The sequence below is a fragment of the Equus caballus genome, chromosome 6 (genome assembly GCF_041296265.1).
Source record: "Equus caballus isolate H_3958 breed thoroughbred chromosome 6, TB-T2T, whole genome shotgun sequence".
Classification (NCBI taxonomy): domain Eukaryota; kingdom Metazoa; phylum Chordata; class Mammalia; order Perissodactyla; family Equidae; genus Equus; species Equus caballus.
In genome coordinates this window covers 3,687,072-3,712,643 of record NC_091689.1, presented here as the reverse complement: position 1 = coordinate 3,712,643, position 25,572 = coordinate 3,687,072, and the positions used below count along the sequence as shown (strand labels likewise).

At 38.0% G+C, this 25,572-nt stretch overlaps 2 protein-coding genes across 27 annotated transcripts in view; one reads left to right on the top strand and one right to left on the bottom strand.

Moving 5' to 3' along the window:
* SPAG16 (sperm associated antigen 16) overlaps positions 1 to 16,342 on the bottom strand; it is a 1,027,170-nt gene extending 1,010,828 nt beyond the window's left edge. The window contains exon 1 of the mRNA XM_070269235.1: positions 16,245 to 16,342. The gene's annotated coding sequence lies outside the window, so the exon portion shown is untranslated. The remainder of the gene's footprint in view (positions 1 to 16,244) is intronic.
* IKZF2 (IKAROS family zinc finger 2) overlaps positions 15,900 to 25,572 on the top strand; it is a 155,344-nt gene continuing 145,671 nt past the window's right edge. The window contains exons 1-5 of one of the 26 annotated variants that reach the window (XM_070269140.1): positions 16,540 to 16,824; positions 17,197 to 17,340; positions 18,006 to 18,107; positions 19,604 to 19,652; positions 20,448 to 20,552. In XM_070269140.1, the coding sequence (XP_070125241.1) occupies positions 19,619 to 19,652; positions 20,448 to 20,552 (139 nt within the window). In that variant the 5' untranslated portion in view covers positions 16,540 to 16,824; positions 17,197 to 17,340; positions 18,006 to 18,107; positions 19,604 to 19,618. 26 annotated transcript variants of the gene reach the window in all.

The following is a 25,572-nucleotide window of genomic DNA, read 5'->3' as shown; positions in this document are numbered from 1 at the left end:
ATTTATTTGCTGAATTCTTCATTGTCTGTTTCATCCAGTATAATGTATTTCTTAAGGTGAATTTTGCCCGTTTTTTAACCCCTGTGTCTAATAGAGAGCTTGGTGCTGAATGAATGAATAAATGAATAAATATACGAATATATGCAAAAACTCCACTGACTCATTGGGACATTTAACACCTTAGACCCTCTTCAATTGTTTTTAGCCTTGTGTCCTGGTTCCACAGTGAATGGCTACCCTAGTCTGAGCTCAGGCTTGCTTGCCTGGGTCCTCGATTCATGCAGTTGGACCTCTACGACATTGCTCACCCCACTGCTGAGACTTCTATTTGCCTGCCATTTTGACCTTTGCCCAACATCTGCCCGGCCTCTGCCTAGACAGATGCCTAGGCCTTCTTCCCTTGATTTGGATGCTTTGTCCTTAGGACTTATGCCGATCTTCTCATTCCTGATCCGTCATCAGAATCATGATTTTGTGTATTTGATACTACTATAACTGACACTTGCTTCCTACCCAGGTCCAGGATCATGTATCTTACTGCTGCTGCTCTGAATCTAAGTGCACAAGACAGCAGCTGCCTCTGAGCCCTCTCTCTCCAAATTCCCTTAATATTCAACGTAGAACAGCTTATTCGGGCTCAGCTCACCAACTATCCTGAATTAACGTGGTTCATATCAAACATGCCCACTTTTTTGAATAAAATGGTACTGTTTAAGTAAAAGAGAAAAGGATTTAATTAAAAAATATTTTCATAGTGCTGAAAAATAAAGGTATTACTAATAATTACACAGAATCTCAAAGAAGGGAGGTCACAGATTGTGTGTGTGCTACGTTACATCACACATGAGCCCCGATACCAGGCTACGCGCACAGCAAGTACTCAATAAATATTTCTTTATGGATTGCTTGGTTATCATGACTAAAACTTCATGGTTTTGACAAATATTGATGTAGCAGACCACGCCATAGAGTCTGTTCCTAGTTCCAGCCCTTCTTAGCAGCCTTGGCTCGCCATCCAAATGATTATGTTCTGAGGTCTTTCATAGCCACATTTCATCACAGTAGTGACAGCAGAAGTGGCTGCGTGAATGTAGTGGCTGTTCATAAAATCATTTCAAGTAAAGGGCTTCAAGATCCTTCCAGCTGTTATTCAAATCTATATCATTATTTACTGTAGAGCATGAAACACCAAGGTCTCATATATTTCCTCCCTCATTGACCTAACACCAGCCAAACCATGTGACAGGGCGTTGAGGTACAATAAAGTTGGTCACCAAGAATTTGTTTCCTCGAGCATTCTATTTTTTCTCTAAATCGTGAATAACTGGAATTGACAGTCTCATGGACTTTAAGAGAATTAAATGCAATAGGCTAAAGCTTTGGTGCTTTGAAATAAATGGACCACATGCAGTAGGTGCAGAAAACTGGGAAGTTATTACGTATCTGTTTTGAGATAAACACTTTGCTGCTGCTGACATCCTGTAACTTTGCATTGTATTTTCAAAAAAGTATAAGCCAAACTGGTTGCCATGGAAATGATTATGATGTCACAGAGGATGATGACTTCTCGTAATCTACAAGCGGCAAGAGCAGATGTGCTTGTAAGAAACAAAGATCTTGTTTTCATACAAATGTTCTCAAAATAAAGTACAAAGGAAGAAAAATACCCAGGGCACATAATGCAAAGAGAAAGAATTGCTTCTAAATAGAATGTTTTACAAAGTTTTGTATAAAGCCTCAGCTGCTCCTCAAAGCACAACCAGCTTGAACGTGGAGAGTAGACGTGAAATTACAGTACTCACGAAATTAGTATTCAGGTTGCACAATCTCTCCTTTCAAAGGCTTCAAGCATACTTTATGCATGCACAATTATAAAAGCAGGTAATGAGAGAGATGCTGATTTTCCCCCTATTGTTATTGTACTTAGCTAGGTAAGTCTTGATAAAAATTGCTTTGTTAAAAATAAATCTAAGCAATAATTTATTAATTCTATTGAAAAGATCTTTTGGCTTTTATTATAAGATACGTTGGGTAATTTTTCTAAAACACACATTATTCTGTCATTGGAGATGAGGAGGAACATATCAACTTTTAGTAAAGAATCAAAGCTCAGTGATAATTAATAATCTGCAAGCTATAGTAATTTTTTACAATTTTATTATTTCACATCACAATTAATTTCACTTCAATTACTAGAGATTTTTAAAAGGGATATTCAAACTTTATGACTATGACCTCCTGAAATACATAGATAGGATAAACAATATATCAAATGAATAGGTTGTGTCAAAGTATATTACAATGCTTTCATGACATCACTTTGAATTTAATCCTATACTGTGATGGTCATTGATATCCTCCGAAGCCAATTCTTCAGATTCTCAAATATCTCCCATAGTAACCTCAAATACTTCTGAGAATTAGTCAAAGTTTAAATAATAAAAATGAATTAATTATAATAAAGTTCTCACCCTGCAATAAAAAACTCTCCATCTAACTTGCAACATGGATTGCCAATAAAAATTTTAAATTCTTATATAGCTAAAGGAGAGATAGGAACTGAGTGGAAAAGAGATAAACTAACAATTCTGACAATCCCTAAAATACACTGCTCCTGAAGAAATTTACTATAGAACAATCTTTCAAATGAAAACGTAAAAGATAAGACTAAGCTACATTGGGCTAGAATTCTGCTTACTATTGTGCGGTAGCATATACATTTCATTTTACCTCCAATTAAATGTCCAAATTAATTTTTCATGTTCATTCAAACTAAAATTGAATTTGCTAATTTCATTGAGAAATGTCAAATACCAGAATTACATAATAAAAATAAAAGTGAAAATTAAAAGTTCACTATGTTCTCTAGCCTGAGTTAAAAGAAATTGAGAATAAGTAACAGGTGTTTCTGAAAGCTAGACTTTAATCCTAGTTTCAGTTCTGTGATCATATTGAAGTCATATACTATTTTAAGACATAAGCTCACTTTTTTAAAAAGTACATAATACGAATACAGTACTCTAAATGGACACCAATGTTTGATGTGTATAATAAGAACAGAAATACTATGATAATATAACTTCTAAAAAAGAGGGCTAAAAGCCCTTAAGAGAGAGGCTCTTTATAAACCCTGCAAAGATTTAGGAGAAACCAGAGACGTTTGTTTAATAACTGCAAAATGCAATAATAGCTTGCTTGATTTAGCCAAAGTGCAAAGGCCTAAATAAAAAAATAGCATAGCTATTTGAAAAGAGAAAAAGAGAAAGGAAGTGGCATTAAAAGTGCTTTATAATGAATGAATGACTAGACAACATTGGAATATTTTACACTACTTTATTGATAAAGGATTCCATCTCTATGATAACTTTTATTAACATAGTACCACGTCTGTGTAAATCACCGTTTAAGAAATAAGAACGTTACAAAAAATTAGACCCAGTATTTCCTAAAATTGCCCTAATATAGCAAGGGAGGTAAGATACACATGCATGAAAAAATATATTTTATTGTGAGCTAAATGATAACATTATTGACATAGATAGTAGATGCCAAGTAAGTGAACCTAAATGGAATTACAAAGTGTATATTTACAATGTACAGTAGCAACATAGTTCAGGGGCACAAATACAAATGTGGTTTTAATGATTCAACAGAACTAAAGGCACTTATAAATAAGATGAGGTAGAATATGTTGTCTTTTCATATACAAAGATTTTGGTCTATTATTAGGGTTTTTTTGTATCTTTGATTTCATTAAAAAATTCTTAAGTCAAAATTTTCCTTTTTAAAGACTCCCAAGGAGGGCAAGCAAACAAAACCTGGATAATTCTTAGTCTTAAGGGGAGATAACTTAGTTTGCAAATTGTTGTAAACCTTGCACCACTCCCACATGAGCACGGGTTAGTTTAGCTGTTGGTTGCTATGTGAGGTTTTTCTAGGCAATGACACAGATGCTCTAATTTACAGGTGGCTGAGGTCTGTATTAAAAAATCTGAATCCGACATTTTATTAGGAGGCTTACATTTTGAAGAGCAAGCTCGAGAAATGAGTATTCTAATCCACGTGGCAGTTTTTCTGCTTTTCCTATTTTACAAAATGGGAAAAGATAAAAATGTTGGGAAGGAAATGAACAGAAAAATAAGGTATGAAGCAATGGTCAGCTCTTATATCATTACAATAATTAACTCTACTAACTGCAATCACACTGATTTAAGAATGTTCTTTGCAAAACCACTATTTTCGAATATTTGTTTGCTTAATTTACTAAAGAAACACAACATAAGCCTTACCAGGGAGCACAGCGGTTCTCAGCCTTGATCAGTTACAAATATTAACTCATTTCGGCCTTATTTAAAAAGAAAAAAACCAACAACTTAGGTGGTAAATTCCACTGTTACTGTATTAAAAATGCACTTTTAACAGATGAGGAAACTGAGAGATTAAGAAACTTGTCCATCTGTTAAGTAACACTGTAAGTGGTAGAGCTAGAATCTGAATCTACGCCTTCTGGACTGAAGGCTCTTGGTTACTGTACCACCAGTGACACTTTCGTCAGTATCACCTGGTCAAATTCTTCGTGGAGCACTGAGCATGGAAATTTTGTGTGTTTGGGCTGGTGATTTCACAGCTTTCTAAACAATTAGAGCTATGTCACCATCGTGTGTTTCCTCTTTTGCCTGGTTGCTATGAGCTCAGAAGCAAGCTTTGTGTTCAATTGGGGCTTTTTCATAACCAGAATTTCTTGACACTTTTTCTTTCATCTTTGCTTCTTAGTTTCTTTTATGTTATATATAGTTTTTCAGCTTATTGTTCTCTGAATTTACTATGAGTTCAAATTCTTTTAGGAAGGATTGGGGGATCAATCAATAATTAACTTCTAACGGTAATCACAAATCAGTCTGGAACAGAACTCCTTCCTGTTTTCCAATTTATAAATCAAAGAACCACAGGAGACCAGACATGGCTACTATCAACCCTCTAAGATAAAGCATGGCTAAGCTAAACTGAAAGATCACCAGAGCCTAGCGATCTTAACTTCTTTTGATATTGAACAATAAAAACATACACACATTTCATTAAATTTGGCCTTTTCAAATCATTCATTCTTTCCATCAGTAGCATTAGAAGAACCATTGGTCACAAGGCCCACTTTATATGGTGGCGAGGACAATGGTGATCTCTTGACTTCATCATCCTAGATAAAATGATGCCATGCCCTTTATCTTTCATCAAAGGTAGAGTTAAATGGTAGAGAGTGAAAGACTATCATTCTTAACGACTTGCCTCTATCTAGCCTGAGTTCTACCACTGACTAGCTGATTTACAATGAGAAATCATTTAAATTCTATGGGTTGAATATTATATGATTAAAACACATCTCATTTACACAATTCCACCTCTCCTTCCAGCTGGACACTTTGATCACTCTCTAATATTATCCTTTCATTTCTTATATGAAGAAACAAGAACCAGAGAGATGAAGTGAATCAATCAAGTGAAAGAGCACAAAGGTCCCCTGACTTCCACAATTTTGTTTATTAAGAAATCAAACATGGCAGGTACATCCCATCCTTCTCTCTCCCAACCCAGAGGTTACTGCTGTTCTGAAAGTGGTATCCTTCTTTTCCATTTTGTGATACTTTTACTACAGATACCTATGTATACCTAATATCGTTTTCAATGTTTTTAAGAATTAACGGAAGAATCCTTTTACAATTGGCTTATTTCACTCAACATAATATTTCTCATTTTGCCCATGTTGATACATGTAGTAGTATACACCTGCTGTATAGTATTTCAATGAAGTAATACATCTCAATTTATCTATTTTCTTGAACAGTGGCTTTCAATCTTTTTTTGTCCATGCAACCTACAGGGGGTAAAAAGACATTTTATGTGGTGACGCAGAAGATGTGTGTATCTGTGAAATCAAAGTCTACCTTTTTATTTACCCCTGTTATATGTGATGTACTTTATTCCATTCTATTTCACTTTTTAAAAAATGCTGGTCATGACACACTAAATATATAGCCCACTAATGGGTTACAAACTGACGTTTGAAAAACACTGCTGTAGGGAGTATTTTACAAACTGCTGTGACACTTCCAATACTCTGATATTCCTCTAGGATGGCATAGAAAGCTAGGGGATAAGGAGTGAGTCCGACTTAGAATTTTTTTCAGGCAGGGGGACATGTAACTAAATGTGAACATATTAAACATGCTGATGATGGCTAAGGTACAGAAAACAAGTTTGTGAACCACAGTTTTTGTCAGTGAGGCTGATTTCTTATCATGAAGTAATTCTGAAAAACTGTGAATAGATTTTTAAATAAATGATTCATATTTTACATTGATGCCATGAGCGTACTATAAGGATTCTTGCGGGCAGTCTATTTGTACATTGGAATGAATATTTTTATAAAGTGAATAAAACCCACGCATTTTAACTTACATATTTATTTGTCATGGCGATTGAAGAATGTCCTTAACTCAGGGAAATGGCTTTCTCTCTATCTCCATAAGCTACATTGATAAGCCTTATGCCTCAGTTGCATTACAGTATATTTATTTGCAGACTTACACACGAATGACCTCACTGACTTAAAGGTCTCCTAGGAAGATGTTATAATGGGGATTTCTGTGTTTAGTGGAAGTGGGACTACTTTTTTTTTTTTAATCTCCAATTCCAATATAGTTACATGTTATACTGGTCTTGGAAGGTGCATTTTAGCCTATGGCTATGGGTAGAGACATAAGAATATTATGCTTTTAGCAAGGCTGTTAATTTCTATTTGCTTTTTGGTATTGTCGTCTGACTTAAGTACTCTAATCATTTTGTCATCAGCTCTCAGTGTACAATGCTTGGCAAAATCTAGTGACTTCGATGGCTAAACCAGTCTTCGTATGGCCCAGAGGCCTTAAGCTGCCTTGTTTTCTTACCCTGATTCTGAAGGAAGTAATGGAGTTGACTTGGCACAGAGAAAGCTGAATCTCCCAAAGCTCAGAAGAAAGAACATTGGAAACATGAGTGCAAGGGGAAGCAAGCGTTTGGAGGCTATTGTCCCAATTAGGAGCCATTTTATGGCAATGATCTGCAGGAACCTGGACAATGTCAAATGCTGACAAAGGTCTCTTACATGAATCTTCCACCTTGTAATACAATAACTGCTATAATCTCTGGTCATAATGTAAAGACATAAATTATAATAGGCGTATTCAACCCTGAAGGCATGGCTGTCCTTCTGATCCCTAAGATCAAAGGATTCAGAAAGTGGACAAGATTGAAAAGCAAGAAGGGAGCCCCAGCTGAGGCCAACCCATTGCTTCAGTACTCCCAATTCAAACACTACTTGCTGTGTCCTCTCCTCTGATTCAGCATCCCACTGCTCCATCCCCTCCCAAACCTTTCTTACTATGGTCCTTGGAACTCCTCTCTCAAGCGAAGTAAACACACAAACAAACAAACAAGCAAATCCATCCTACATGCTCTTATTTAAAAACATATTTGCTAAAATGGAAGAATTCTTTCGAGGCCACTACTCCTCTATAAACTAGGGTCAACATGTGATTTAACAGAGAAACCAGGACCCTTTTAAGAGTAAAAGGGGGCACTATTAATAATTATATCAGGACCACAGGTGTAAATAAGGGACTGTTATTGGCAAAGCAGATGATATGGTCGCCCTCCCTATAGTCCTCACAAGTGAAGGCCACTCATTTTCCTATGACTCACTTAGCTCAGCATTGGAAAATGGGGTCACCATCCCCCATACAATCCAAAGCCATTTTTTTCAGAATATTTACACTTCTGTAATAAAACTCCAGTTCCTCTGATGCTCCTTCTTTCCTGCTACCTCTTCACTACCCTTCCCCCTTGCTGTTATTTATCAGTTTCTCAGGGACTCATTCTTCAAAGACTTTAGCACCTACTTCAGTATCTTCCTCTATTCTCCAAGACCCAAGATAATCTCCTGATCATCCCTATCACTTTTCTGATAATCCAACCAGGCCATGACTTCTCAGTCTCCATTCTGGATCCTGCCATCTGGTTCCCCCCAAAAAATATCAAATTTCTATTCATATCCCTGTATGCTTTCATATCTCTCACTCAGCATTCCCTCTTACATAAGTTGTTCAACCTCACTGGGATCCAAGGTCTCTATATGCCTCCACTTTTCCCTATTGGTCAGTACCACATTTGTTAGTATTCTTCTCTATATAGATTACTCAGTGGTCTGTTACTTCAATTTATTTATTTCAATTAAATTCAACTTCTTTGATACAAGGTCTTCCATCTCCCCACCCGATGAAATTTCTGCAGTGGCTCAATCCTGTGGTTCATTTGTTTTCAAGATGACACCTGAGCTGTGAGCTCAGCTGTAGTTTTAACATCGAGCATAGATGTCTTATTTGTACTCACCAGCCTCTACCGGTCCTCTATTCTGCATCAATTTTTCCATATTTGTTTAGTTAGCCTCTCACATTCCTCACAGCAATTATTTCAAGCTTATTCACTCTTCTTAAACTTTCAATCCAGTCACTTTTCCCTTGACTCAGTAAATAACATTGCTACCTTCTTCAAATCCTCAACTTCCCATGTCAACTAACAAACGTACTTGCATCTGTACCCATCCTTTCTTGCTTCTCTTAAGTACAAGAGGGATCTCCTCTGAAGCTAATCATTTCACTCATGCTCCAGATCTATTTTTCTCCTGTCCCCTCAGGGTCTCACTTCACCAATTTTCTTCTATCGTCAATCTCTTAATTGCTATGAACACCTTCTCATCAGTGGTGAGGCATTCTGGAGTCTTACCTACAAAACAAAACGTGCCTCAACTCTACATCCTCCTCTAGTTACCAGCCTCTGCCTTTCCTTTTATAGCTAAACTCATTGAAATTACTGTCTATACTCGCAGCCTCCACTCCCTCATTTCTTATTCTCTCCTCAATAAATCCGATCTGTTTTCTACTGTCATCACTATAGGCAGCATTTGTTGCTGTTAATCTCTTCCTTTCTCCTTCTTAGATCTCCTGGTTCCATTTCTGAATGGTTCCATTTAGACAGCCTATCTCAAAAATGCTACTGTCCCTCATGAATCTCCTTAAGTAGGTGGCTTGATTGAGGCTGAATGATCCACTGAACTTCTAAAGCACGCAAAAGGATGAGTCCATGATATTCCTGAGGGTCAGGAGAGAAATCTAGCCAGATGACAAGGGTCATGTGCAGAATGGTATGACCTGAGTGGGATTCACTGTCCAGGGTCTGGCCTTTAGCCTTGTGGCTTACGGAAACTCAAGTTCATAGGTACGCTATTGTTCTTAGAAAGGACAACTAAAAAGGTCTACATGCATAAGAAAAGGAAACATCATTTATTTATAAAGAAAAACACAATTGTCAAGTATATTCTCTCAGCATAGGAAAATGACAATGAAAGTGAAAATATCACAAAGTTGCTAATGTTGGGTTTGGAACTGATCAAGGGGTTCTGTGTACGATAACCATCTAATGGTACCAGGCCCTGCAGCCTGCCGTGTCCACCTCCACATCAGGAATGACCTCTGCAGGCAATATTCCCAAAGACTTGGAGGAGGGGTACCTTTCTCTCATCATATTAGATTGTGAAGAAAGATGATTCCTGTTCAAACATTTAAAAGTCTTCTATTAAGCATTCATGCTCCAACATAAATATTAGGAGATGTTAAATTATTTTTAAGAATATATTATGGACATACCAGATCCATGTTCATTTTATTTGTTGACTATTTCCTGATGTTTTGGGTAGCTCTTTTGGGTGAGGACAGGTTATTCAAAATGCCCTAGAACAAAGTTCCCCCAAAGCCATTGACCAGCTTCCTTCATTAAGAGTATCTCTGTTATCAAATAAAAATATTTTTGTTTTGAGGAAAAAAACCCTGCTATTAGAGAACAAATATTTAACTTCCATACCTATGCAAACTGGGGCAGAAAAAACTAATTAAAATAGTATAACTTCTCCACTTCAGTATTCACTGTATTAGTAAATTAAAACTGGGAGGAAAAAATAGTAATCTCTCAGGCTTCACTTAATGGATCCTAGCAAAAGGTTCAAATTGACCTTTACTAAAAACTGAGAGCGGCTCTCCACTAGAAAAACATTTGTTTCTTGAAATCCAAAATGTCATTTAAGAACATCATAACCATGTACAATCACAATGTTCAGCGCAGAAAGTCAGTCATTCCTTCTTTGCACATACAAGTGAAGTCAGTCCACAAAAGGAAGAGTATGATGCATACGTTTCTGGGACCAATGAATTAGAAACAATCCCCTTTGAAACAAAATGTGCAAATATGCTTGGTGACCCAGAATTTAAAGTTAAGTTTTTGTCACCATTAATTATTACTCAATTCTTTACAGGGTGGTTATCTTTTAATTCACTCTCATGTCATTGACTTGTTCAGAAGAGCTCAAAGTAGGTATTGAGGAATATCTGATGTTAGAGTATTAGAGGTCCCACAGGTCATGTTTCACGCACAGATACACTGAATTTGGGAGGGCTCTATGCTGACACCACATTTGAATAACCTTCTAAGAACACTGTGGACATATGGTCTTCAAGCGGTTCAATATTGGACAGTATATTACCCACAGGGCTAGATTAAACTACAGCAACAGGTCCACATGATTGATAAATATATTTGGCTGTTCAGAAGACAGTATAGCATGGTGGTTATTATTACGGGCTTTTTATAACCTAAAATATGTCTTTTGAGTCCAGCTCTGACACTATGGGACCCTGGACAAGATAATAAGGTCTACAAGCTTCAACTTATTCATGTGAAAAATTGGGCTAATGTTACCTCTCCTAAAAATGACATTGGGGGTTAAATGAAATAATGCATGTCAACGTGCTTACCGTGATGCCTGGCACAAAATAAGTGCCTATAACGATGATGATGATCCCCACGGCTTTCCCAGTCCCACTGATCCTCCAACTTCATTGAAATCAGTTATAACATCAATCTAAAGGGCTACAGATTCTGTGTAAGGATTTATTTCTCAAAAATGGTATACTTCAAAAACACAGTCTTCCAATGAAGCAGTTTCTGGAATCTAGTTTATAGGACTTTTGATGGTATCCTTAGTCTACTAAGTGGAACGTTCCTAGGTGTCTAGTTCCTCACTATGATGTCAAGTTTTAAGCACCTTTTTTGAAGCTTGAACACCACTGCTTGGGGGAGAGATATTGATGGTATTATTCTCATCTTCATATATTATCTCCTGAGACTGCTCAGAATGCCATACTAACCTCCACATTAAGCTAACCTTTCTCTAAACCACAATCATGAGAATTGGGGGAGGTGACATTTGACTTTACTACCTGTAAATGACCTTTCTTTGCTTCATTTCCCTCTTCCACAGTACACGCCCTCATTCAGCTGTCAAGCAGGAAATGGCTCCCCTTCTTATCCCTGTAAGGCGTTTAAGTCCCTTGGTTGCCACCACCTGGCTATCAAGAGGGGCAAGGCTGAACCCTGGGATTCCTCCCTTCCTTTGCTGTTGGCTATGCAGTCCTCTATTTTCTTCAGCTTATACGGGATTGTTTAAACATGTGATGAGACTGCTGTCCTATAAAAGAATTTTGGCTTACAAAGAGTTGAGGCTGCTCACAAACACGGGGCATGTAATTCCACAAGTTTTTCACAGGATTAAAAAAAAACCGGATCATACTCTTCTTGGCACTGATTTAGCTACCAAGTATTTCCCTAGAGATGCAACCTGTCATCACTCTGCTTTAGACTAAGGGTATCTCCAGCAGAATCCCACTGTTGGTATCACAGATCTTGAGGCTACTCTGCCCTATTTTTACCTCCCAATTTCAAAGTCAAATGATCATTTTTGGTTTTCCTTCTTATCTCCAGAGGGTGTTTATTATCTTGTATCTAAATTAATGCTCACTAGACAATGTCTTCTCCATTTACTGTTATCCTCTTTTGATTTGTGAGCTGTGTCTTCAAAAAGTTGAACCTTTTTCTTTTTTTGTACTAACACTTTAGTGGAGGTTCCTATAGCCTCATCATACTTTTTGTGTTTGATAATTTTAGGGTTTCTGAGAGGAGTGTTCTTCCCAATGCCTCTTAAGAGCTGTTTTTTGAGCATCAGCTGTCTACACGCGACCCAGTTCAAAGTTCCTTCATTTTTGCATTAATGGAACTAATTTTCTCAAATGCTGAACACATCTGCATTTTAAAGCAACTGTGAAAGATTTTAATAACATCTTTTAAAATGTATGCTTTCATTTTTATTCAGAAACTTCTCCAGTCCTCATCCCCTTGGCCTAAGTTTAACTCCCACAATTTATAATTGCCATTTGGGATACAGATAGCTTATCATCTGTTCTACGTCAAACCTTGTTCTCTAGAAGAAATCTGATATGATTCTATCAAAGTGTGAATTTAAACCATAATGTTACCTTTTTAGGGACATGAGTATTTGCACAAGAGCCTTATCTCCAATTGCAAAGTGACACTCTTAAGAACTGTTAAAGAAACTTTTGTCCAAGGTGGATGGAATGAGAAGACCCTTACCACGTTGGACTCGCACACCACCCAGACAGACCCCAGACGATCAACGTAGTCAGGGAGGTAAAGCTGGGCGGTATTACCATGCCTTAGTTAGGAAGTGGATTTGGTATCTTAGAATGTTTTCTTGGACACTATGGTTTCATTTATGGCTTACTTGCTTCTTCATAGTGCCAATCTAGGTCAACAGGAGAAAGTGAGCCCATTGTTCCATATCCCACTTAAAAAGAGAACACCACTTCAAAGAGGAGAACATCACCACCTGACAAAAATAAAACAAGTTTTAAAACACTGTGCCTATGTGTGCTTGTTAATCTTAACTTTTTCAGGGATTCAAGTTATTTTAGGGCACCTACTCTGGTCTAGGTGACTATACTCTGTATCATCTAGCACAATTAAATCCAAGGAAAAAAATTAATGTGTAGTTAGTTTCCAGAAATTTCTCCTTTGATATTAGTAATATATTGCAATGTTTCAAATTGTCCCCTCCTCTCTGCTAAAAACAAACCCCAAACTTAAAAACAAGGAGTTAATTCCTTGAGCAAACAAAAATGCACTTTTATTCAAATTCCTTTAAAGGGTTCTACGGCTTTTAAATCTAAAACAGGTAAAATAAACCATCCAAAGAAAACAACACTAATACTTCATAATGTGCCTTTTAGCTACACTGCCTTTTGAAAATTTTCTTTCGCTAATTGCACGTAGTGGTTATACACTACATCTGTGCATTCCTTAGCAGTCAACCTGGTTCATGAATTATCAGGTATTAACAAGAAATAATTTTTTTATGAAAAAGAGGGGTTACGTATGTAAACGTAGCTTACTCAAAATTATATTTGATATACAGTTTTAACCACTTTTACTATTTATACTTAGAAAATTTATGTCATCTACCAAGGCATTCACATTGTTCATGTGGACCATAAACCAGGGGTGACCTGTTAAGGACATTTGTAACATGACTTACGAGCCAAGATTTGACAAAATTCTTCATGGAATTTGAATGATATCATACTCTTTTTTGTCCTGGAAAACAGTTTAACACAGGCAAGGTATGTATGTGACCAGCTCCATATTCAGCCATTCAGTAAACGTTTATTGAGTACCAACTCATGCCAAACACTGTGCTAGTTCTGAGAAAACAACTGTTATCAAGACAGATACAATCCCTGCCCTTAAAAAGATGACATTCTAGTGGGGAAGACAGATTTTCTTTCAAAAACTTCATAAGTGAATATTTACAAATCGTATAATGAAGGAAACGCACAAAGTGCTGAGATAGGGGTTGGTGCCGGGAAGGCACAGTTTCAGTTGGATAGGACAGAAAGGATGAGAAACCAGCTATGCGAAAAATGGTGGGGGTGGGGTGTGTTTTCTTTCCACCTTCTCACCCCCTCCCCGAAGTGAACTTGTAACTCTACAACTGGATACATGGCGAGTTCCTGGTGGTATATTTTTATGCATGGTGTAGCTATATATGTACTTTTCAAATCAGTGTAGTTATGGCATAAGATGGAAATCAATATATCCTCTAAATATTATTAAAAAAACTGTCGAGAAAAATTGTGAACAAAGAAAAGTACTACGGTTTATACAAAGATTCCTTCCCCCAAGTGGAAGTGCAAGCCTCACAGCCAGGAATATTCTACTGCAGAGGATGAAATAGAACCGGTCCTCTTAGGCTGTAAACATAATCTTGACTTCTTTGGGGTGAGTTGAATATACCATGATCTGCAAATAAGAAAGGAACATAGGATGCTAAAAAGAGGGAAATGTTTCCCCAAATGGTCTAATTCTCACAAGTGATCATGAGATCTTTGCCATTCTAAATTTTGGGAGCCATTGCCTCAGGCCCCAGTCCCCCATTCTTGGGGAGATAGGGCCACGGAACGCAGCATCTGAGCACTCAGCCACTAGAGGGGGAAGTGTGCCTCTGTGATTAGGAAGCCAATGAAAGGACCTCTGAAAAGACAGGCTTTCAAGCGAGCTAAATTAAGCTCTCCACGGCCAGGAGCAAGGACTATCTCCATGGTGGCAGCTTCCGGGAGCTTGAGGATGATTCAAGATTCACATTGGATCTCTCCTACTAAAAAATTAATTTGCTTAAACTATCCAGATATTTCATCCTTATTTTGAATGTTTTAATTCATCCTAAGTACCTCCATAACTTTGCAGATACTTAAAAGACTTAGGCTTAGTTTTTAGGAGGGACTTAAAGGCAATTTAGAGAAGTTATGCTATCCTTTATATATTAGGGATTTATAGATTATGAACAACGTTCCAGTTTTCTAAGATAACGATTAAAATCTTTGCTATCTATGGGATGATTAGAATGATTTATGAAGTTTCATGTTCTTTCCCAAATCTGACTTTAACAAAATTACTTTTATTTAGACGATTGACAGGTTAAAAAAAAAACCCTGCTTTACCAATATGTAACTCACAGGAACTGCAATTTTTCTTAAAATTGTCATAAAGTTGTTGCCAGCCTGAGACCAAATTCTTTGCTCTCCAATGAAAATTGGTTAATCCTGTTTGCAGTATGGCACTAACTACCATTTTCCATAATTTAAAAACGAGCCTACTGGTACAACTGTTGTTTAATAAGTACAATGCATGAAACACACTTTTAAAAGTTCATTATAAAATTTAAATATAGTATAATACAAGTCATATGGTACCCGTTATCTAGTCTGTATCAACGTGAATGAATTCCTTCTCCACCCAAAAATCTAAAGAAAGGACATTTTCCAAAATTTCCCAGACATATAGACTGGTGCTTCACGATATAGTTGCTGATTTTACTTTCAGCGTATTATTTCTCTTTCTTCAGCAGAAACAAAAAAAGCCCTTGGCAACTATTTCTGGGATTCTTGAAAGGAGGAGGAGGATGGAGCCTGTTCCCACTCTTTCGGCATCGATTTGCTTCACAATCTGTGATATGGTTTCTCAGAAATGCTGTTTGGCAGTCCTGATAATTTCATGTGTTTTCAAACTTAAGCCACCCAGACTACACAGTTCAGTATTTTCAGCTCCTTTCATTTTCCTTTTCCCTTTAATTATAGAAGTCTCTATTCCCTCTTTTCGCAAATGTGGTCAAGAGAGATGCTAAATGTTACTATTTGTAGGAAAAAACAGGCATTTGTTTTTCTCATGACAATCCATATAAGTTCCTCCGAAATAAAAAAGCTGTGCTATATACTCACTGATGGGCGACACTTTACTCCCAACAACTTTTTGGACCATCCCCCGTTCCTTGGACTTTGCTGGATGTGGCACATGCCCCGGGGGGAGAAAAAGCAAGTAAACACTCTAATTTTAAACTTGCACCGTAAAGCACTTTCAAAATAGTAATAGTCGAGCTTCATCTCAGACCTGAATTTCCTTCTCTATCCATTCCCGAGGTCCCCGCTACCCTGCCTTGCGTCCAGTCCGTGGGGGCCGCGTTCTGAGCCGCGGCGCCGGGAGGACCGCGGGGCCTGAGCGGCGGGTGCACGCGCGCACCGCGAGCCCGGCCGGGACGCCCGCCGCGACCCCGGACGGAACGGGAACTTGGCGCGGCCGAAATGAGCCTCCCCTCGCCGTGGCCAGCCTCCCCTCCCAGCCGGCAGCGAACGTGAGACTCGTCAGCACCTGGGGGGACGGGTGCTGGAGGCGCCGAGGCCCCCTGGGCGGCCGGTTACCTGGGCCCTCCGGCGGGGGCGCCGTCCGGGGCGCGGGCGGGGCCCGGGTGGGCGCGCGGGAGGGCGCGCGGCGCGGGGCCGCCGGGGCCACACTTGTCCTCTAATCGATTGCCGAGCGCGCCGAGCGGCCCAGCGCGCAGACACGCGCACACGCGCCCTCGCCAGCCCGCGCGCACACGCCCACCCAGACACACGCACGGGCGCCCGGGCCCCGCACACGCGCGCGCGCACGCACGGCCGCCCGCCGGCGCCCCGGGCCCCGCCGCCCGCCGCCGCCAGCCCGCCCTCCGCCCGCGGGCGTCTGCGCGAGCCCGGCCGGCGGGGGAGATGTGCTCGGGCTCCGGCGGATCGGTTTCTCGGGGTTTGACCAGCTGTCCCGGGCTAACCCTGCTCCTCGCTGAAGATGGAGGAAGTAAAAACAGGATTACCCTTAGCTACAGATCCACTGCCTTAGTTTCCACCACCAACTGCAGTGCACAAACACACGTTAGGCACAGGAAAGAAAGAAAGAGAGAGGACACACTAACAGTAAACACAAACAAAAGGGTGATGGGATTATTTTACTGCATGCACTGCTGAGGTAAATCTCCGCTTGGCTTTTGCGTGGTGAAGAACAGCTCTTGTTTTATTTGTCTTCTGATTCATAGATTATATATAAATATGTGTATCTGATTTGCAAAAGGGGGGAGTGTTTTCAAAGTTAAGTGTAATTATATAGCATCTCGTTTTGCACTGTGATGTGATCAAATGACTTGTTGCTGTTAACCAGTAATAATAATATGGATATTTTTCTCTGGGAGGGATGGATTGTGGTTTTGATTAGGGTAATGATTTCTGTAAAGGACGCTCAGGAAATCGGGTTGAAGATGATGTCCTCTGCCTTAATTTATTGTCCCCTCCTTGTAATCTGTTTATGGGATGTTAATCGATTAATCAGTTCTCATCTCTATAGCTGTCATGGATTTGGACTTGTTTGGCTTTGTTGTAACTTGAATTCCAAGAAAGATTGGGTAGCCTGGAATAAATTGCGGCAGTCCAGATAGAAGGTAATATCCAGATCCTGTTGGAATTAAGCAACAACAACAACAAAAACCTGGTATGACACATGTAAAAAGGCAGCAGTTAAATCACTTTGATAGGTTCTAGTATGGGCGAAAGAGATGGAATTAAGATTTAAATTTTTTCTTTTTTTCTTTTTCTTTTTTTTTTCTTTTGGCCAAGGGCGAAAAACAGTCCTGTGAAGTTGGCCTAGGTTCCTTGCTGGGTTGTGCCTGACTATCCCTCCCCTCCTACTCCCCCACCCCCCTTTCTTTCAGTTTTCTTGTCTTAGCTTTTGGTCGATTCTTAAGGAACCGGTGGATCAAGTTTTTTCTCTTCTTGTTAATCGCATTGCTGTAGCACTGACTGACCTCTCTCTCTCTCTTTTTTTTCCTCTTTCCTGAAAGTACGTGGTGCCATTCCTGAGTGACTTTTCCCACTAGACCATCCCAAAGGGACGAGGGGGAGGGGTGAAAGGAGGAGGAGGAGGTGGAGGAGGAGGAGGAGGAGAAGGGGGGTGTTCCTTCTCTCTCATTTCTTGGTTTTGTTTATCAGCCGATCTGTTTGCTGGATTTGGGCTCGGAATGACCCACCTGTAAAGTGCTTTTCCTTCCTCCTCGCCTTGAACTCTGCAGGGGGCTTGGCTTGGAGGGGGCAAGGGAGGGAAAGAGAGAAGGGGGAAACACAAAAAACTTCTTTCTTTCTTTCTCCGTTTATCTTCAGCCCGACATTGTCACCTCCTCTTTGAGGGGTTAGAAGAAGCTGAGATCCCGACAGAGCTGGAAATGGTGATGAATCTTTTTTAATCAAAGGACAATTTCTTTTGTATGTACATTTCGTTTCTCTTTCTCCTTTTCTTTTTCTTTCTTTCTTTCTCTGAGGGTTAATAACCATTTCATTGATGGGGCAGACTTCTTTCGCTTCTCCCTGACGTTTCTTTCTTTTTAGTATGTGTGTGTTAAATGTGTACATTTTTAAAGAGATAAACTCATTTGTAAAATATCCGAAGAAACTGCTGCCCTTTTAAACTTTACGGATGCCTTTCTTTAAAGCCTTATGTAATCATAATTTGAAAGAATTTGATAACAGTAGAGCAGGTTGAAATTTAAGTGCTGTGTAGTGACTGAGTCGGGAATTTGATCTGATTATTCCATAAAGAAAGAAAGAAAAGTTTTTTGGGGGGTAGGGAGGGTGGTGGTGAAGAGGGGAGGGGGGGGGAGAAGGGAAGTGGTTTTGGAGACAAGAAGTGAAGCTGCCTGTTTTCCAGTAAGTAATGGAGAAATTCCAGGAGCCAGGGCTAAATATACTTGGCGATCAATACAGAAATGGCTCATTGTGAATAATTTAGCTGCTGGTGCAGTGAGAGTTTTGAAACTAAAGGCAAAAAGGACCAGGGCCAAAGAAAAAAAAATAAGTAAGAATCTCCTCAGGACATGTCAGTTCTTTTAAACTTTTCCCTTCAAAGACTATAGTTTGCTTATCGATCTTTTCATTATGTGAAATCAAAGCTAGGGGGTGTCATCTCATACAATTTACTTTTTGTTTCTGAGAATTAACTGCTTGTTTTGTGTCACTGGTGCATGAAAATAATTCCCCAAACTTTAAAAAAGTGATCCACTTCCCGACAGCAAAAAGTTTATGAAATTTTCAAAATCAGAACGTATTCAGTAGGCTTGGCGTTTGTATCCAACCATGGTCTGGCAGGAAATTAAGGTTACACTGAACAGGTGCTTACGCAGAACTTGGGGTAGGCGAAAATGTCAGTCCAAGTCCAGCAGTTGGGTAACTGCTGCAGAAACCTTCGAGACACACTTGGGCACTAAGTTTTTTGTTTTGTTTTCTTATGTTTGTTTGTCCTCCCCCTCCCTATTAGAACATGATGAACCGACTTGCAACAATTGTGAATAGAGCTATCTGTATACTAGGGAAGTCCTCTCACTGCAGTGCGATTGTAGGAAGTCGTGAATGGCAAAATACTTAAATCCCCCTTAAAGCTGGCACATTTGGGGTGTGCCCCCCCATTTCGTTTTTCTTTAAACCAAGTAAATTCTGACGAAAAGAGTCATTCCTTTCTTGCTACAGCCCATCTCACAGCACACTTATCTTTCCTCCCCTATCTCCAGCAGGAATCAGATCATTTGCAGAAAGAGTTCAATGACTTGCAAATGAGCACATGCAGTACACTGTAGTATGTTTCTTGGGCACAGGTTGCAGCAGCAGCAACATGGACTAAACTGCTTGGAGCTTCACATAAGTTAAGCATTTAATGGCAGGTCCTGAAGGGAATCACTGTGTTAAGGGGATCATCTTTTGTATTGCAGCTCTGCACTTTGACTATGGAAACAGACGCTATTGATGGCTATATAACGTGTAAGTATTCGTTTTCACTAATTTGTTATTGGTAATATAATAAAATTATGTTTGTATTACCTGTATTTTACTTTGTGAATTATACGTTTTCTAGAATCTTATTTTCTATCTGTTCACAATTTCACTTTTCAATGAGTTTGAGAAAATAACAGCACAAAAGTAAAATAAGGAAATATGCTTACTATATTAAGGATAATATTTAAATCAGTAGTAGCTTAGCAGATCAGCACTTTCCTACTTCATTTTTTTCATTTGTTTTAAGTTTAGAATAGGTCAGGTTACGTATGTGTCTACTAATATGGCATGTACTAAATATTTACCACTCTGTAACCTAATTTTTCCAACACATAATGTGTAAGAGAATTAGCTTCTTTAAGTTGACAGGCTTTTAGCCAGCTCTCTTTCAAATATCCAACTCTCTGAATACCAGCATTTTGGAAAATGCTCTTTATAAATACTGTACGCTTAATGATTAAATTAGATGTTAAAAGAAAACTTTTTTTTCGACCAAAGGATACTTTAGAAATCAACCACTCCAATTCCCCTTATTTTACAGTTAAGATTCTTGCAATAATGAAATTTTGTAATTTTTTATAGGACTGGTTCTGGCTTTTCATCCTTTCATTCATTTACTATATTTCTAAATGATATTTCCTTATAGTTTCTTTCAAGGGAACAGTGTATTACGTTAAAATTTCAAGGCTCTGCGTGCCACTGCATGTGTGCAGCAAAGTTGGCAATTAGATTTTATGTGACAACGAACAGAGACCAAAAAATTTTATTTTGTGAAAGCAGGTGACAATGAGCTTTCACCTGAAGGGGAGCACTCCAGTATGGCAATTGACCTCACCTCCAGCACACCCAATGGACAGCATGCCTCACCAAGTCACATGACGAGCAGTAAGTCTTCATTTTATGTTTTTTTTTCCTATTTCTCTAGCGACAGACTTGATTTTGTTAGGTCTGTGGGGTCCTCTCAGATTGTGGTGTAGCTGCTGCTATAGATTTTGCTAAAGAAAGAACAACACAGATTTATTCCTGTTCATTCTGGTATCATAAAACATGAGCCTGCTTACTAGTCTGAACTATCCCAAGGTGGCCTTTGGGAGCTGGTGCTTACCTGTATCAGGTAAGAAATGTTAGGCTTTGCTGGTTGTTGTTTTGGCTTGCTAGGTTTATGAGTAGATTTGTTGTTGTTTTTGGATGAAAAAAATATGGAAACACGTCACTTCCAAAGGACTCTTCACAGTAAAAAAAAATGAAATAATTTTATATTGCCTTGGCACAAAGCTGGTACCATCAGTGGCAGAATTGCAGTGTTAACTTGCCTTTTTCTTTTTTTTTAATGTGTGAAAGTTTCTTCTCCGAAGCATTGGAAGTGAAGTGTAATTGAAAATTTGTGCAAGTTATTTGCATCCATTTCTCTAACAAAGTGAAAGTGTTTTGTTTTTGACTGTCCAGAGAACTGAGAAAGTTCAGAAAGATGTTTTGAACTTGCAGGAATAGACAGTGTGGGCTAGTATTTTTGAGAAAGAGTCATTCATTCATGGAGTAAACATTGTTTTTCTGTAATAAAAGAGCAACTGACGTGCTGTCAGTGACAGAAGACAAAATATTAAGAATATGGTTTGTTTTCTTCTTAATTATAATATTTATCAGTAGTTACCAAGTGCAAATGCTCTATTACTCCTACTCAAATTTAATTTGAAATCTTGTGTTTTCATTATACTTTTGGTATGTGTTATATTCTTATATAGAAAGGACATCTGACATATATAATTATAATTTAAAAGTTTTCTATTTGAGTTTGGGTGAGATGTGAAGGAAAGATATTTTCTTTCCTTTGTTTTATTAGTCGAGAGAACAAATTTTACTTGCTACTTCTCTCTTATAGTTCTCAACTCTTAAAGTTACTATAAAGCTACTAGCTTTGTAAATAGTCAAATATCCGAATTGTAAACAAAAGTATATGGAGTACTCTTGAATACATTTTGCAGTTCATTAACTTTAAGTGATTCTAGCTATTGACTTGAAATTTTGAATGAACTATGTGAATTTACTTATTTAAAAGTTTTCTTTCTTTTTATTAATGGGAAGCACTTCCTAGGAAGATTTCATTCTAGAAGCAGTTATTGAAATTTCTTTATCACATAGAAAGAAAAATTAGTAGTGAGTGGGTGAACCTATAGTAAATTATAGTGCTAATCTCTTATAATGGCTTTTGTAGCATTAATTTATTTTTTTGCTAGTTAGCTATTGATTTGATAATAGTTACACTACTTCTGTGATGTTGGCAGTATACGTTGTACATTTTAACATTTAGTATTCCTAGTTCTTTGGTAGAATAGATTTCATTTCTCAGATAATTTTTGTATAATTTTCTAAAGAGTAAAGATAGACTGATACATAGTTTCTGTTAGCTAAATATTTCGCTGTTGGCTTTAGAAACGTTGAATATATGGGATAGATAATCATGGTTAATCATAGACTTTTGACAGTCATCCCCTAGCCAACATTAGAATATAGGCAGGGAAATGCTTGTTAATTGGTTAATTGGCTGCTTTATTTGTGAATTTTGATTCTGGTTTTGTAAGTGCTCGTTTCAAAAAGGCAGTTCGCCCATTTATTTTAAATACACAGTGCAGAGGGTAGGCATGATCAATTTGAACAAATAAGAACTATGCTTTTGACATTTAAGCTTTTCTCACCCAAAGGCAGTAGAATTATGTTGGGCAAAGAGTTTTTTTGTTTCTGTTTTTTTTTTTTTAAACTTATTAGCCTGTGGCAATTCCATGTTAGTCTAGTTTTTGGCTAGGCTGCACGTGTTTTCACCTTCTTTTCCAAAGAGTTGCAGGTTAAATGTTTTGGCTCTCACTTCAGAGCTGTCTGTTGCATCCTTTATGTAGCCTCTATTTACAGTATCTAGGTTACCCACTTAGGTGTTAGATGGAGAAGATACCCATTTTTCCTCTCAGTTAGATCTAGGAGAATATCGGCATTTTAGATTGCCAAAGTAAGTAGTGTAGAGAGGGACTCTTGTCTATTAATTAGAATAAGAGACCTAGAATCGGTCACTCAGATGTTTTTCTGTGACTTGGAATAATTTGTGTGTGTGTGTGTGTAACCTGTCAAATCACATGTTTCTGAGATCACTGGTTTTCCTAAATCCTTTTATATGCATTGTTGACTTTATGAAATGAAAACAACTTATTCATTTTCTGCTTTTTTTTTTATGCCTTTAAATGTACTTCCTGAAGGGCTGTTGCTTCCAAAAACAGAATTGCAGTTTTGATTGAAAGTATTAAAGCCAAAAGTAAATGTGAAAACCTTTATGACTGAATAAGGAGAGGACAGGCGTATATGTGTAAGAGGGAAAAAGTTACTTTAAAATAGTTTAGAAAGAAAGTAAAAGAATTGATGCCTTTGATTTTTATAAAATAACTAACATTCTGGCAATAAAGTATCAATACGAGGTGATAGCTCACTAATTTTGGCTTTAGGAAAGTGGCAGTGTTACTAAAAGGTCCTAGTCATTTGTTTAGGTTATTTGATGACTATTCTAAGATGAAGGGTATCTGTACGACATGCTGCCAGCTACTGTATAAAGAATAATGACAGCAGCTATCATTATTTGACAGTACTAGAAGAGAGCATCAGCGGCTCGGGAGAGAACTAAAAATGTTATAATGCCTGACAGTTTTGATTTTAAAATTCAGCATGTAAGATAATCTTAAAAAGAAGTAAGAGGTAGTAGTGATCATAACATTTTATAATGACTACTTCCTATGTTTTAGAATGAATCTTCTTGGAGAATTTTCGACTTTTTCTTATGAATAAGGGTCTCTTTGATGAGAAGATGGGCATTGTGGCCTGAGATCATTAGTGTGTATACATTGAGTCTGCTGACGGTCTCCTGTGTCATGGATGACAGTGTATACCTTGATGGCTACTGGAGATACACAGTGTTAAGTGATTTTAAAAATGGAATTTAGAAGTTAAGAATCTGAGACACACAACTCACACAGAACAATCTAAAAGTAATCCATATTGTATTTTGGCCCATCAGATGAGATTGACTTTGTGATTCCCTCTGTTTCTGGGTTAGCTCATTTCCAAATCTTGCATAGATGCTTCAGTATTGGTATCGAGCTGTTCTGTACCTGCTGCTGACTATTTTGAAAAAATTTTAAAGTTCAAAAACTTGTAATTAATATTATTTTTCTTATTTCCTATTTTTATAATGTCAACAAGTCAATTTTCTTTGGAGAGAGTTAAATGGTATGAAAATACATTGTGACACAAACTTTGTTTCTATTACTTTAAAACCTTTACATGGATCAACTTCACAGTCAATACTATTTATCAGTCAGTTTGATGGGTGGGTGGCATGTATGGAATTGGAAGTAGTAATTCTAGTTTTACAAGACTCTGACCAATAATCAGGTCAGGGAATCTAGTTTATTCTTTTCAGAGTGCTTCACATTCATTTTTTTTTCTTAGCTAGTTTCCATTTTTAGAACCTAGTGAGGCAGAAGTATATTATGGTTTCTATTTTTCATATGTGGAAATGGAGGCTTAAAGAAATCAATTGTCCTCTTAGGTCCCTTAGCAGAAGGATGAATTTGTCGGGATTGGGACCTAAAACTGTGATATTACTTTGTGGGTTAGTTTGATTACTTAACTGATATCTCTCTATAATGTCATTATTTCGAGGTGTCTGCCATGTCCAGTTCTCACCCGTGTCTTAGTGAGAAAAACAGTGTTACAGACGTAGAACAGGGTTGTTCTGAGGGTGGAGTGATATCAGATGATGGTGTTAAGCAGATACTCTAATGCACTTTGTAAAGTATAGCTCATGCTATGGACTCACCAGCTTTCTGAGTTGTCTCCTATAGCTTAGTTTGGCAGTCACCCTTGGTTGGATTTCTATAGGATACACCCTAATATAACACCAGATGGCCTGGATGTAAAAACTCACTTTGTTTTGAATTGTAGTACTTAGATTTGTGTATATACCCAAGATACCCTACCTTTAGTTTTACTTGTTAGGAAATTTAAAAAAAAAGTTTGATTTGATTTCTTTACACCTATCAGAGGTGTCATGGCTACGTGCCAGAAGAAAAAAAAAGGAACTAAAGAAGTATGCATATGTAGGGAATTAATATAAAAAATGCTGTCATCTTTTCTTTTCACCTCACTTCCACCCTTCCATCTTTTTAGGCTGCTTTGAAGTAAGAATAAAGATCTGTCTTCAAGAAACAAAACAACTTACTGTAGAAGTGTTCTCCTAGTTGTCTCTATCTTTGTCCAAATCTGTCTTCCCCACTAGAAGTACTTCTTTTTTTTTTTTAATGTAACATGATTGGTTAGCTTCTTTTGGGAGTACCTTCCTTCCAGCCGTAACGAATTGAGATCTCTAGGTTCCATTCTCTTCTCTCCTAACTTTGAATAGTGATCTATTTTGATGTTAGGGTGTTCTGAAAGATCAATAGCAGGGTCACAGTCCTAAAGTGAGGTAGAATATGTTGTTTTCATTGCTTTTCCTTTATATCTGTTTATATCAACTGTATTTATTGATCTGATAGTATTCTCCTTTTGTGAATTAGTCAAGACTCAGAATCTCTCTTTGCTCTGAAATAGATCAGGAGTATTTAGGAACTATTTCTCTTATTATAAATGTTTAATCACCACTGGAACAAGGGAAGGAAGGGGGGCATAGTTTATTGACTGCACATAGGATGTCCAGCACTGTGATAGATGCATCCATCTTATTTTACTTAGTCTCCACAGCAGCTCTGTGAGGTAAGTAGTTACTCCATTTTGTAATACAGAAAACTGAGGGTCTGAAGCAGTAGATATTAAGTAGTTAAAAATATGGCCTCTGTTGTTCTACAAGCCTGTGTTAGAATTCCCGCTTTGT